The following is a 12,115-nucleotide window of genomic DNA, read 5'->3' as shown; positions in this document are numbered from 1 at the left end:
CCAAATTTATCATTATTCCAATGACCCCTCAACCGAATCATAAAATAGAACTAGATATGGAATATAATAAATAATAACAATATTTAGGTTTGAATTATAATTAATGATATATGTTATCTCAATTTTTTGATATATTTAAATTCAACTGAGTTATATTTTTTAATATATAAAGATTCTATATTAGATGTATTAAAATTATAATATTTGATTGGTTTAAAAATTTTCTAATATTGCATTTTATATATTTAATAATTTATATTCTATATTTTTGTAAACTAATTTTAAAACAATTAATAAAATAAAATGAAACAAAAATATTAATATAATAATAATTTTAAATAACTTTCTCACTTAAAAGTGAAATATGTGAGTAATAACATAATAAATAATAATTGTTTGAAATAAAATTTTAATTAAATAAATGTAAAAGTAGATAAATATAATTAAAAATGTAAGACTAAAAACAATTAAATTACTTAATAGATTTAAGGAAAAAATAGCCTTCTACCATTACAAAGAAAAATTAATTTAACATCATAAATTTAAAATCGGTTTGTTTGTTGTACAATAATTCAATAATAACTAAAATAAAAACCTATTTTCTTTATTTATATATATATAATTCTCTTATATTTTAAATAATAAAAAAATAAGTTGAATGTTAATTAAAAGTAAAACTTACCAATTTCAATATTTGAAATTCCTATAATTTCAATATTTGAAATTCCTATAATTTCAAAGCTTTATTAACTCATATATTAATTAAATAGATGTGTAATATTTTGTATGCATGTTTCGATACAACTTATAAATCTATTTTAGTTCTACAAAATGGACATATCAAATATTTTTCGTTCGAATTTGATCGATATAATAACTCTAAAATATCTAAACTTAGTTTTACCCATTGAAATTCAAATATGGCTAACAAAACATGACAAATGATTTCATGTGCATCAATAATGTTTCCAAATATTTTCCCAATTTGTGGTGATAGATATTTTAATTAGAAAACTATATATATATAAATAATATAAACAAACCAATTAAAATTTCAAAAGAATTATAACACCACCAATGTGTTTCCGATACGATACGCAATCCAAAAAGTCCGAGCCTCTCAATTTGAAATCGAATGTTGCTACTACTACTAATATTACATATAAGTTTCCAAACATAACATGTGATTTCCATTATCTAGTTACCATATATCTATCTATAAGTCTCTTTTTCATATTCGTAGCGAACAATGAATGAATGAGATCTCCATACTAATATGGGGATAAATGTAGATCGATAACTTACTTGGACCATGCAACCGCGTCAACCTCAGCTTGAGCAGCTCGGTATAGTTCAAGTCTCTTTGCAAGTGAGATACGCCTTTGCATGACTGCTGGATCTTCGTCCAATAATCTCCCCAACTGTTTAGCCTGTGCATATACAGCAAATTTAAATGGGTTATTTTGGGGTAAAAAACCATTTGGAGCTTGTTTCCATGTGGGTTTTTTGAAAAGAAAAGTTGGTTTTTTGGGATTTATTTTAGTTTAAATTTTATAAAAAATAAAGTTAAAGGTATTTTAGTTGTCATGCAACCCGTGTCAATTTAAGGTGTGAGAATCGAACCGAGACCTTTGGTCTCTTAAGCAAGATTCTTGTCACTCGAGCTATATTTTAGTATTTTGATGGTGGCAAGAATAGGTCATATATGATCAAAGTTTTTGAAATTTTCCAAATATCCCGAGATTGAACAAGTCCTTATTATGACTATTTATGGTTGGTTTTGGACACTATTTAATGAGAACGACAATAAAATGGGATACCCTAAAAATGGGATTAGCAATATCTCGACTCTGACTAATCTTTCTTTTTGAGACTTGCCGTAAAATGGGGATAATCTAGCAGTAATGATAGTATCTTGTAGCTCACTTTTTCTATGTAATGAAAGAAGGATGTCGGAAAGTCCTTGAAAGTGAATGACACCCAATTTAGATAATGGAGGTGATATGGATCCATATGAGATCACATTTAAAAACTGAATCTAATCAGTGACAGATTCAGAAATTTAGTGGCGGTTTGTAAATACGTTAAAAGAAGAGAAAAAGGCGTACCTCTTTTGTGCCCAATTCAGCGAAGAAAATATCGAGTAAACTTCGCTTAGCCTCTCTGACTTGACAATAAACGATAGACTTTGGAATGGAGTTTCTCAGACCCGCACATACCATGTTGACATATGATAAAACATTTGATCCTGTTGAGATGGAAAGGGTGAGGGGGAAGAATTATTACTGAAGAAGCAAAAGAAACATAATAATATTAAATGTTTTACCAATTCTCCTTAGGTAAGAATCATTGTATCTATCAAAGATTGAAAGAGTGGGGTTTCCACCCTTTTCAATATCTTGAGGAAGTTTTCTGAAGAAATCAACTGTAAGGTAATTATACTCCATTTCTACCAGCTGCATAGTTGCTTTTCTACTTTCTTCCTTCATCCTGTCCAGAGATTCACCCGCTGCGTTTGCAACTTCAACTCTCAGTGTTGGGTATTGCCTTAGCTCCTGCAACATTCAGAAACTAAATTAATTTGCATTTCCGAGGGATTATTACTTCATTTGGGTTCGAATCCTACTAAAAGGTTCATTAGATCTCTTTCTTTTATCTCTTCCAAGAGATCGGAAAAGAAATGGTTAATGTTCTCATCGGAACATTTTCTTTTTTGCTACGGTTCATTCAATTCAAAAGAAAATAAAATCTTTAATACTCTTTCTCTTCTAGAGAGAAATTACAAAATGTTCTAAAGAGGGAGGTGGTCTGTTTTGGTATGCATTTCTTTCGTCAAAAGTATGATTAGAAAAAATCAGTCAAAATTTGTTATGTTCGCCAAAAATTATAATGATCCGACCATAAATTAAATTTTCTACCAAATGAAGAGAAAATAACACCATAATTGAGAAAAAAATATATGTATACCAAACAGAAAAGAAATCCCTTTCAGTTTTAAATTTGAAGATTTTAATGGGAACGTGACTGTGACAAAAGAGCAGTTTCAAAATAGGTCCATTAAAAAAATCTTGAGAGAAGATAGTACTAGAAAATATGAAGGAGCTCATTGCCCTTCTTGAGGACTTTGTACTCACTAATCTCTTGGTTTTCATGAATTTTAATTTCCGACTTCTTTTAATGCCATGCCTAGTCTCATTTTACACAATACATGGACCATTTTAGAAAAAATATTCTTGAGAGCGTAATAGAATTTACTCATGCACAAGTAACTGTTTAAGAATTTTGGGTGGAACCCATATTTATTAATTTGGATCGAAGCTAATTTATTTTAAAATAAAGGATTGAATTGGAAAAGTTTGTTCACCCATACACGCATCGAACAACTTTCTAATGTATCATTGCATTTAAGAATCTAATAACTCAAAACCTTGTTGATTGAATACCCAATTACTCACCATAGTCTCTTTGATTGACTTGTGTACCAGTTCCTTTAGTACGGAATGAACCTGTTCAAAATAGTTGGAAAAGTCAAAATCAGAAGTATTTTTCCAATTATATCAGCTGTTAATAAAACTTCCAATTCCGAATAATAAAAAGGTTTGATATTTCATATGCAGTTTTGTCAGAAATGTAGAATCCATAGATGTTGGTTATCCAGATGAGATCACGTTTGGAAACTAAACAAAAATTCAGACAGTTTCTTATCAGGATCGGAGAAACTAAAGGGTTTCCAAATTGGCAACACTGACTACATTTTTTTCTAGAGCACATCTTCCTACTTCAATTCAAAGTGTTCTTAAGGGGGAATCAAGACTCTTACCACTTGAACTACTATGAGTGGATAAGACTAACTACATTTACAATGGCCTAAACTATCATATATTCGTCTAATTTTATGAGATCTTTAATTTCAAAAGTTATTCACGAAATACATACAGCATCAACAGCAGCCTCTGCTGGTCCCTTAACAGATACCAATGAAGATTCAATAAGGCGACGATATCCTTGCTCAGGAGCTATCAAATGAGGCTGATAACCATCAGCTTCAGTAATTAGCTTACGAACATTCTCCATAGAAAGTTGTTTGTCAAATTGCAACCTTTTTAAAGCAGCAGGAAGCTGGTTATCAAATATGTTATATATTTTGTCACCGCCTGACCGTCTGCACACATAAATGAATCATAATGAAACGGAAGAATGCTAAGACCTCAATTTGCAACGAAGGTGACTATTGACTAATGACCGATTTACACAACTTCGCTTACATGCCATCAAGATGTTCTTTAAAAATTCCATCAAAATTGCGGCAGATTTCCATAATCATGTATAACTTGCCCTGCAAAAGGGTACATGGAGAATGATTCAATAATATTTCATTTTATAGACATCTAAAAGAACACTAAGAGCATGTTTGATGAAAAATAAATTTATTTGGGTTAAATGGCTAAAAATATCCTTTCTTTAAACATTTTAAAATCTTTTATAAAAATTTACGTAAGTGGATTTTGGACCTTTGGTTGAACATCAGTATGGACGACTTCATTTTCATTATTTTGATTTTTTATTGAAGTATAATTTATTTTTATTTTTAATTGTACACAAGCATCCTAATATCATGGAGAAAATATAAGTATAAGCAAAAAACTTACTCCAGCATCATTAGCAACCGGCTTCCCAAGACTGCTCAGCTCTGTTTCTAGTTCAATAACAGTTTTGCTAATAAGGGACTGAAGGCCAGGGATTCTAGACTTGATGACTTGCTCCAGATGCTGAACATAAGAGAAAAAAAATGTATTCTCAAAATTAGTTACAATCAAAATTTACATAAATCCCCATAAACTATACATATTTCTAGAGTATCTTTCCATTAGGGCTTACCTTGGAAAGAATCTTCCCTAGATGCTCAGAACCCATCCTATGAGCCAGGTGCTTGTATTCTGGTGTAGTTGCAAAATAGTCACGTTCCCTACGTCTGGCAGCTATCATGTCAGTGTTTTTGTTGATGTCAGCTTGGGAGCGGTTGACAACACCGACCCATGGAAACTTTAGCTTGTAAGCTTTTCCTTCCAATATCTGAAAATAGAGTTTAAAAAATGTACATCTTCTCATGTTTTCATCTTTCCCGGTTAAGATTTTTACTCCAATAACTAATACTAGAACATTTAATAAGAAGAGAAAGACAGCATAGACTCATTGTTGATGCTTATAAAAGAAAGAGTAATATAAAAGGAAACTGTCAATATTTACAGATATAGCATGTTATAAGCCATGCATCATAAACATTCTAGAAGTTGCCAATTCATCAATCTGTGTATAAGCTCACCAAAAGGAACATACCTCAACTGCATCAGTACCCTTGTCCATAAGATCAATCTTAGTTAAAACTCCAAGTGTCCTTTCTCCTGAAGTATAACCACCAAAGAAAATAGTACCAGAACATTAGCATACAGCTTCCTACCATTTTTAGACGTTAAAATTAGCTGCAAAGTATATGTTCAATCTCAAAGAAGAACAATAGATGAAAACGATTAAATGCTAAAATTAAAAGCGTTTATTTTCATTTGGTATAAGTTTTTTTTTCATCATGATCCAAATTATAATGTGATTTTGTATACTTTATTCCATATACAAATTATCTTTTAGAACATGATCCAAATTCTAATGAACTTTTCCTTAATTTGGTATAGAGATTTTTTTATCATGATTCAGATTTTTTTTTTTCAAATCAATTGTGATTTTTTGCAAACATAACAAATATATTTTTTTTCCTGATGATGATTATTATGAAAAAAGTTATAACAAATCAACCCATTGGTATGGGTATGGCACCAAAATTTATCCTAAAAGAATTTAATATTATGCCCTGCTTAGTGGAATCAACTAAGTAGTGATTAGTTATTACTAAAGTAATTTCTATATTAGTGGTTGTTATCCCTTCTTTATTTTCTTTCTATAAATATTCATGTAATTTCATTCATTAAAACACACAAAACAGAGGTCATTAATCCCTCTCCCTAAATTCCCACAAATTGCACTTGAAAAGTTGATTTACCACTGTTCTATATAAGGGGAATTTCCACATTGCAGAAGATATTTATTACCTATTCACATAATTATCAAGAACCAAAAGGCACAGGAAGTAAAATCCGATAATATATTACCTGTGGGGTCAACTTCACGAGAAATTTTAATTGCATCTGACGTCGCAAGATCTTGATTAGCAGGAGAAATAGCCAATATTACGGAATTGGGCTGATTGTAAGTTGTGAAGAACATTAGAATATGTCACATCATAGACACTTATACTAATAAAAACATTGGAATAATATCAAAATGTAATTACCTTCTCAATAAAAGATCTAACCATATTCTCAATATCAGCAACAATACTGTCCGGCTGACCATCTAAAACCAGCAAAACATAAGGAAATAAAACAGTGCAATGTTGCTGGAGGGGAAATTATAATGTATAACTTACCAACAGCTACTTTTGTAAGCCCCGGAAGATCAATAAGTGTCAAATTCACAACTGTCAAATCCAAATAAATAGTCATGAGATAATATAGTGTCAAACATGGATATCAAGCCTATCTGGAAACAAAATTGGACATGTACGTAAAATTTTATGTCAAATCATACTTAATGGTAGTAGCACTTGCAATATCAATGACAGCAACAATTTTCTAAAAGACACATTAGTAATTACTACATAGACACAATATATTTTCAGTGTGTTCGTCTAAAAAATAGCAAAGAAACATGAGAAGAAAATTTTGAATCATAACTAACTTTCACTTATCACCTGAATGCCGACAGTTTTCTGGGAAATAACAACTAACAAAGAAAGTCATACTTCCACTGTAACTATTTTTGTGTAAATGGTCCGTGTGTGAAGACTCAAACACATAGTCTTGAAGACTCTACCATTGAGCTAATGAGTCTCCACTCCACTTTTTAACTAATTATAACTTCCTACAATATATCTAACAATATTTCATTGCCTACACTGATACTATATTTACAAGATGAAAAGTATGTCAATAAGGATGAAAAGAATCATGAGATGTCTTACCATTGGGAGAGTGGATACTGAGATAAATTGGGACAGTTGAAATTTGCTTTGAGCGACCAGTTTCTCTATCAGTCTCATCAGCTATCTCCTTCCTCACAGCAGCTGCACAATTCACAATTGATGATGAACTACTATGGTATAAGATGGAAAAACAATTACAAAATGGAGAATGAAGATGCAGCAATATGGTAAGCAGACAAATGAAGACATGTATGGAACAATATGATTGTAAATAAGTGGTCAATGAACATAAGATAAAAATACTTTTGTCTAATCATGAGTAACTTCAATTAGAAGTATAAGCATACTTGCCACCTCTTGTTCCCTTTGGTTATTAAATTTGGTAACTGGCTAACAATCTGTTTATGGATTGACCAATATAGTCTAATAGAAAACATACCAAAATCAGTGAATCTCTTTCTTGGAAGATGCATAAACTCTGCATATTCTCTTCCTTCATCAATCTTATGGAGCTGTAAAACAAGAGGGCGCCGAGTAACAATTCCTACACAAGATATGACATCATTATTCTAAACTCAATCTTATTAACATGCTATAAGTACTGAACAAGCATGAAGTATATAACTTAGAACACAATATTACCAGATCCACGAGGCAAAAAGTCTTTTCCAACAATACTCTCTAGAACAGAAGACTTCCCGGAACTCTGTCAACCATTAAGACATAGATAATAAACAAAATGATACACTCAAGAAAAAAAAAATCATGCTCCAGTTTGAACACTAAGCCCTTTTTGGTTCAGACCCTTATTTTACTAGCTCCCTATAGAACAATATAACAAGTAATAAGAGTATCTAATGAAAGAATGCTGAAGAAACCTTTAATTTGCAAAGAAATTAAAAAAAGCGATGGAGAAGCTCGTTGACTTCCATTGACTTGACAAAATAGCTTTAAGATATATGTGATTCTTTTCCAGGCAAATAGCTCAATTTGTTCAATTACATTGGCAAGATTCATATGAACAACCTCAAGTAATACACAAATAATGAGCGGAATTAGAATACCTAGAATCATTGATAGAAAAATGTACGAGTGAAAGACAAAATCTATCATAAAGAACCTCTATAAACGATCAGAACTCAAATTACTAAGATCAGCAAACGTCAGTTATGTACGGAAAATCAGGAACTCAATGAACAGATTCAATAATTTCATCCAAGTCAAGTATGACAATGATTAACAAACTATATGAATATCAGATCGGAGCTAACATTACATTACGTAACTACTCTATTTCGCTACAACCAATGAAATTCGCATAAATGAACCTAAATCAATTAAGTAATAAGAGTATCTAATGAAAGAATGCTGGAGAAACCTCTTATTTGCAAAGAAATTTAAAAAAAGATGGAGAAGCTCGTTGACTACCATTGACTTGACAAATTAGCTTAAGATATATGTGATTCTTTTCCAGACAAAGAGCTCAATGTGTACAAAAGAACTATAAACGATCAGAACTCAAATTACTAAGATCAGCAACCGACGGTTATGTACGGAAAATCAGGAACTCACTGAGCAGATTCAATCATTTCATCCAAATCAAGTATGAACTCAATCTGTTTCTACAATCTGAATATCAGATCGGAGCTAACATTACATTACGTAACTACTCTATTTCGCTAGAACCAATGAAATTCGAAGAAATGAACCTAAATCGATAAAGTTTTGAGAGTTAGATCGAGAGATCTAGAGTTACGAGATCTGACCTGACCACCGACAACAGCAATAGAAGGAAGCGCGTCCCAAAGAGTAGGTAAAGCACTTTCGTCACCATAATCGCCGAGCGCAGTACAAGCTCTTTGAAGCTTGTTCACCAAAGTAATCAAACTATCCATTTCTGCAAAGATCCAGTTCAGAAAAGGCCGTGAGATCAGAAGGAAGTAGTTGAGAGAGAAACAGAGAACGGAGATGATGAAAGGTAAAGAGTTTGAAGGCCGGCCAAAATGGTTTGAAAAAGGGAACTGTTTAGATGGATGGACAAATTGAGGACTGCTTTTGAAGGTCTTGTTTGGTTTCAAAAGACTGATTTTTTTGAAAAAAATTAATATTTTTTTTAGAAACAAATAGTTTTACTTTTTTGTTAAGACAGCTAAATTAAATATCATATAAGCTGTAAAGTTTGTTTGAGTTTGGATTTTGGAATTTGGTTGGATTTTAAAAATATTATTTGGGATTTTTTTAATGAATTAATAAAATGTTTTTTATTTAAAATTTAAATTTAATAAAAATAAAATAAAAGAATTTTAAAAATTTTATTGAATAAAATAAATAATTTCAGTTTTAAATAAATATTGAACATTTTAGAAACTAAGTCAACTAAGTTTAAGTTTCAATAAACAAATGTTATTAAACTTTTTAATATATACCTAGTTCAAATATAATTTAAAATATTATTTTATCTAAATAAAAATACTATTAAATATTTAAAAAAAAAAATTTTTAAAAAAATCTTTTTCTCAGATTCACCAAACAAGACCGAGGATTTGTATTTAAAAAACATAACCTAAAAGAAAATCTTAAACCTAAAATTCAAACTAGCTCTAAGAAATCATAAATATTTACAAATTAATTTAAATAGTAATTATAAATTTATAATATGGGTTATTATTTAAAAATAGTAAAAATCATGATAAAAAGAAATTAAATAGTAATTATAAATTTATAATATGGGTTATTATTTAAAAATAATAAAAATCATGATAAAAAGAAATTGTACTAAAAAAACAATATTTCTAATGAGATTATATACTTCTCTCAATATAGAATTATTGAACTAATTTGTGATAGTTTTGTTTGGTATATTTAAAAAAATTATTTTTTTATTAAAAATATTTAAAAGTTAGTAATATATAAAATTTTGTATTTTAATTAATGAATTTAGCGATATAATAGATAAGAATATAGTAAAATGATACTTAATTAATTTAGAATTATAATTTTTTTATATAATCTTAATACACATCCAAAACATGATTTTTTATATAACAGAATGTAATAAAATAAAATAATAAAAAATGTTATTTAGCCTTCACTTCCTTGATTCACTTCATCACTAATGATGATTTGTTTTGATTACATCTTATAAAAAAAATGGGAAGAAAATGTAATGTAACTTATTCAACCGCAACAAATCTTAAGCCTACAACTTTATTATGTTTAGTTTATGGGTTTTGTATGTTTGTTTCTTAGGATGGAACCATAAATTAAAATTAGAGACTTAAACTTATTGTAGAAAAAATAAAAATGAAAATAAAATAGGACTTATATTTAATTTTGTTTTTTTGTTTTTTTTAATGCACTCTCAAAATACAAACATGTATCTTATTAACTATTAATTAGGGTTGCAAATTAGTCAAGTCAGTTTGAACTCGAACTCGACTCGATTAAATATTTATTAGCTTGACTTGAGCTCGAGCTCGAACGAGTTTATAAATTCTGATTATTTATCTAAAATTTGACTCGAAAAACTATAATTAAAATTAAAAAATTTAAATATTTGTAGAAAAAAATATTTATTTTTAAGTTTAAAATATTTATTATCAGACTCGAAAAAGTTCGACAAGTCATCGAGTAATCGGTAAAGTATTATATGAGCTCGAGTTTGACCAAGCTCGACTCAAACTTGATCAAAGTCAAACACATGTCGATCTTGGACTGAGTGACTCACGAGTAGTTCTACTATTAATACATTACTAATATTTTTTAAAATTTTAAATATATAAAAATTTGATAAGTAATATTTCATTTTTGTTGGTATTTGCTTTGACTTTGATTAGTTTTAGTGACAATAGTCTTATCTAAGTAAAATGAAAGTTTTAAATTTGATTCTCAATAAATAAATATATATATATATATATATATATGAGGAGTAATAGAGTAAGGGAATTTGGTAAGGGAATTTGGTGAGGAAATGACTTGATTTTTTCAGCGAATAAGATTATGCCAAGTCATTCCCTCACCAAATTCCCTCACCTAATCATTTCTCATATATATATATATATATATATATATATTTTAAAAACACTCTAATTTAAAAATGTTTAGATGTTCCTATTTAGCCAACCAAGAATAATGTGTGTTTTAATTGATGCAATCTAAAGTTATGTTAGTAGTTATATTTTATTACATTTGAGCAGACGAGGAATAACTACTTATCTATATTCTATATACTCAATAAAATTCCATTATAAGATTATGATTAAAAATAAATAAAATATCATCAAAAATAAGATTATGATTAAAAATCATTCAAAGTTTACTTCAAACGAGCTTCCATTTTTAAATATTTGGAAGGCTCTTCTTTAAAGAAAAAATATTAAAATAAACTATAATGTAAGGGTAAGTATAGTAATATTATTTTTCTTTAATATTAAAATTATTTATTTGGTTGTATACAGTGTGAAATTGATTTATCTGAATTTAAATTTGAGTTTGAACTTAAAATATTTATAAATGGTTGTGAAAATGTTTTTTTTTTAAAAAAAAAATTTGGGTCAAATTGTTGAATTAAATTACTATCATGTTTTGAAACATAACATATTAAATTATTAATAAAATTTTAAAAAAATTTAACTCTATTCATCTATAATTTTAAATAATATTTTGGAAAAAAAATTTTAAAAAAATTTAACTCTATTCATCTATAATTTTAAATAATATTTTGGAAAAAAAATCACACACGGTATACTTATACAATTAATTCACTTAGACAGCGTATGTACTAATAGAAGGTCATTTAAATATACATATTATTCAAAATTGGCTCATTTAGCCTCTTTTAGTAACCATAGTTAATTTTTATTTTTTAATTTATATATTTATTAATTAAATATTAATATATTTTCTCTTTCCTTCTTTTTTATTAATTAAATTAGATAATTTTTTTTATTAATTTTATATTAGTTTTTTTTTTATTTCATCTTTTTTATCCGTTTTTATTTATCATAATTCTTAAATTCTAATTTTTTTTAAAAAAGTTAGCAACTTATTTATGAATTTTATGTTTTACTTAATATTTTTTTT

At 28.5% G+C, this 12,115-nt stretch overlaps 1 protein-coding gene across 1 annotated transcript; it reads right to left on the bottom strand.

Moving 5' to 3' along the window:
- Positions 1-1,039: 1,039 nt before the first annotated feature.
- Positions 1,040-9,027, bottom strand: LOC124941643 (phragmoplastin DRP1A-like). The gene is made up of 16 exons (XM_047481988.1): positions 8,800-9,027; positions 7,676-7,739; positions 7,473-7,577; positions 7,073-7,174; positions 6,479-6,529; positions 6,344-6,405; positions 6,162-6,252; positions 5,338-5,402; positions 4,879-5,073; positions 4,650-4,769; positions 4,266-4,336; positions 3,937-4,162; positions 3,456-3,506; positions 2,327-2,555; positions 2,109-2,248; positions 1,040-1,430 (listed from the first exon to the last, which is right to left on the bottom strand). The coding sequence occupies exons 1-16, from the start codon at positions 8,926-8,928 to the stop codon at positions 1,302-1,304; spliced, it is 1,830 nt and encodes a 609-aa protein (XP_047337944.1). The 5' UTR covers positions 8,929-9,027; the 3' UTR covers positions 1,040-1,301.
- Positions 9,028-12,115: the final 3,088 nt, after the last annotated feature.

The sequence above is a fragment of the Impatiens glandulifera genome, chromosome 6 (genome assembly GCF_907164915.1).
Source record: "Impatiens glandulifera chromosome 6, dImpGla2.1, whole genome shotgun sequence".
Classification (NCBI taxonomy): Eukaryota; Viridiplantae; Streptophyta; class Magnoliopsida; order Ericales; family Balsaminaceae; genus Impatiens; species Impatiens glandulifera.
Note: the sequence above shows the minus strand (reverse complement) of the source record. Positions and strands in the feature narration are given on the sequence as shown.

What these genes read in the sequence shown, in the direction of transcription:
- LOC124941643 (XM_047481988.1), bottom strand. Translation starts at nt 8,928, where the DNA reads ATGGATAGTTTGATTACTTTGGTGAACAAGCTTCAAAGAGCTTGTACT. An exon ending in AAAGAACATCTTGATGGCAT is followed by an intron (nt 4,163 to 4,265) that starts GTAAGCGAAGTT and finishes TTATGTGTGCAG; the next exon opens with ACGGTCAGGCGGTGACAAAA. An exon ending in CAGAGGCTGCTGTTGATGCT is followed by an intron (nt 3,507 to 3,936) that starts GTATGTATTTCG and finishes TATTTTGAACAG; the next exon opens with GTTCATTCCGTACTAAAGGA.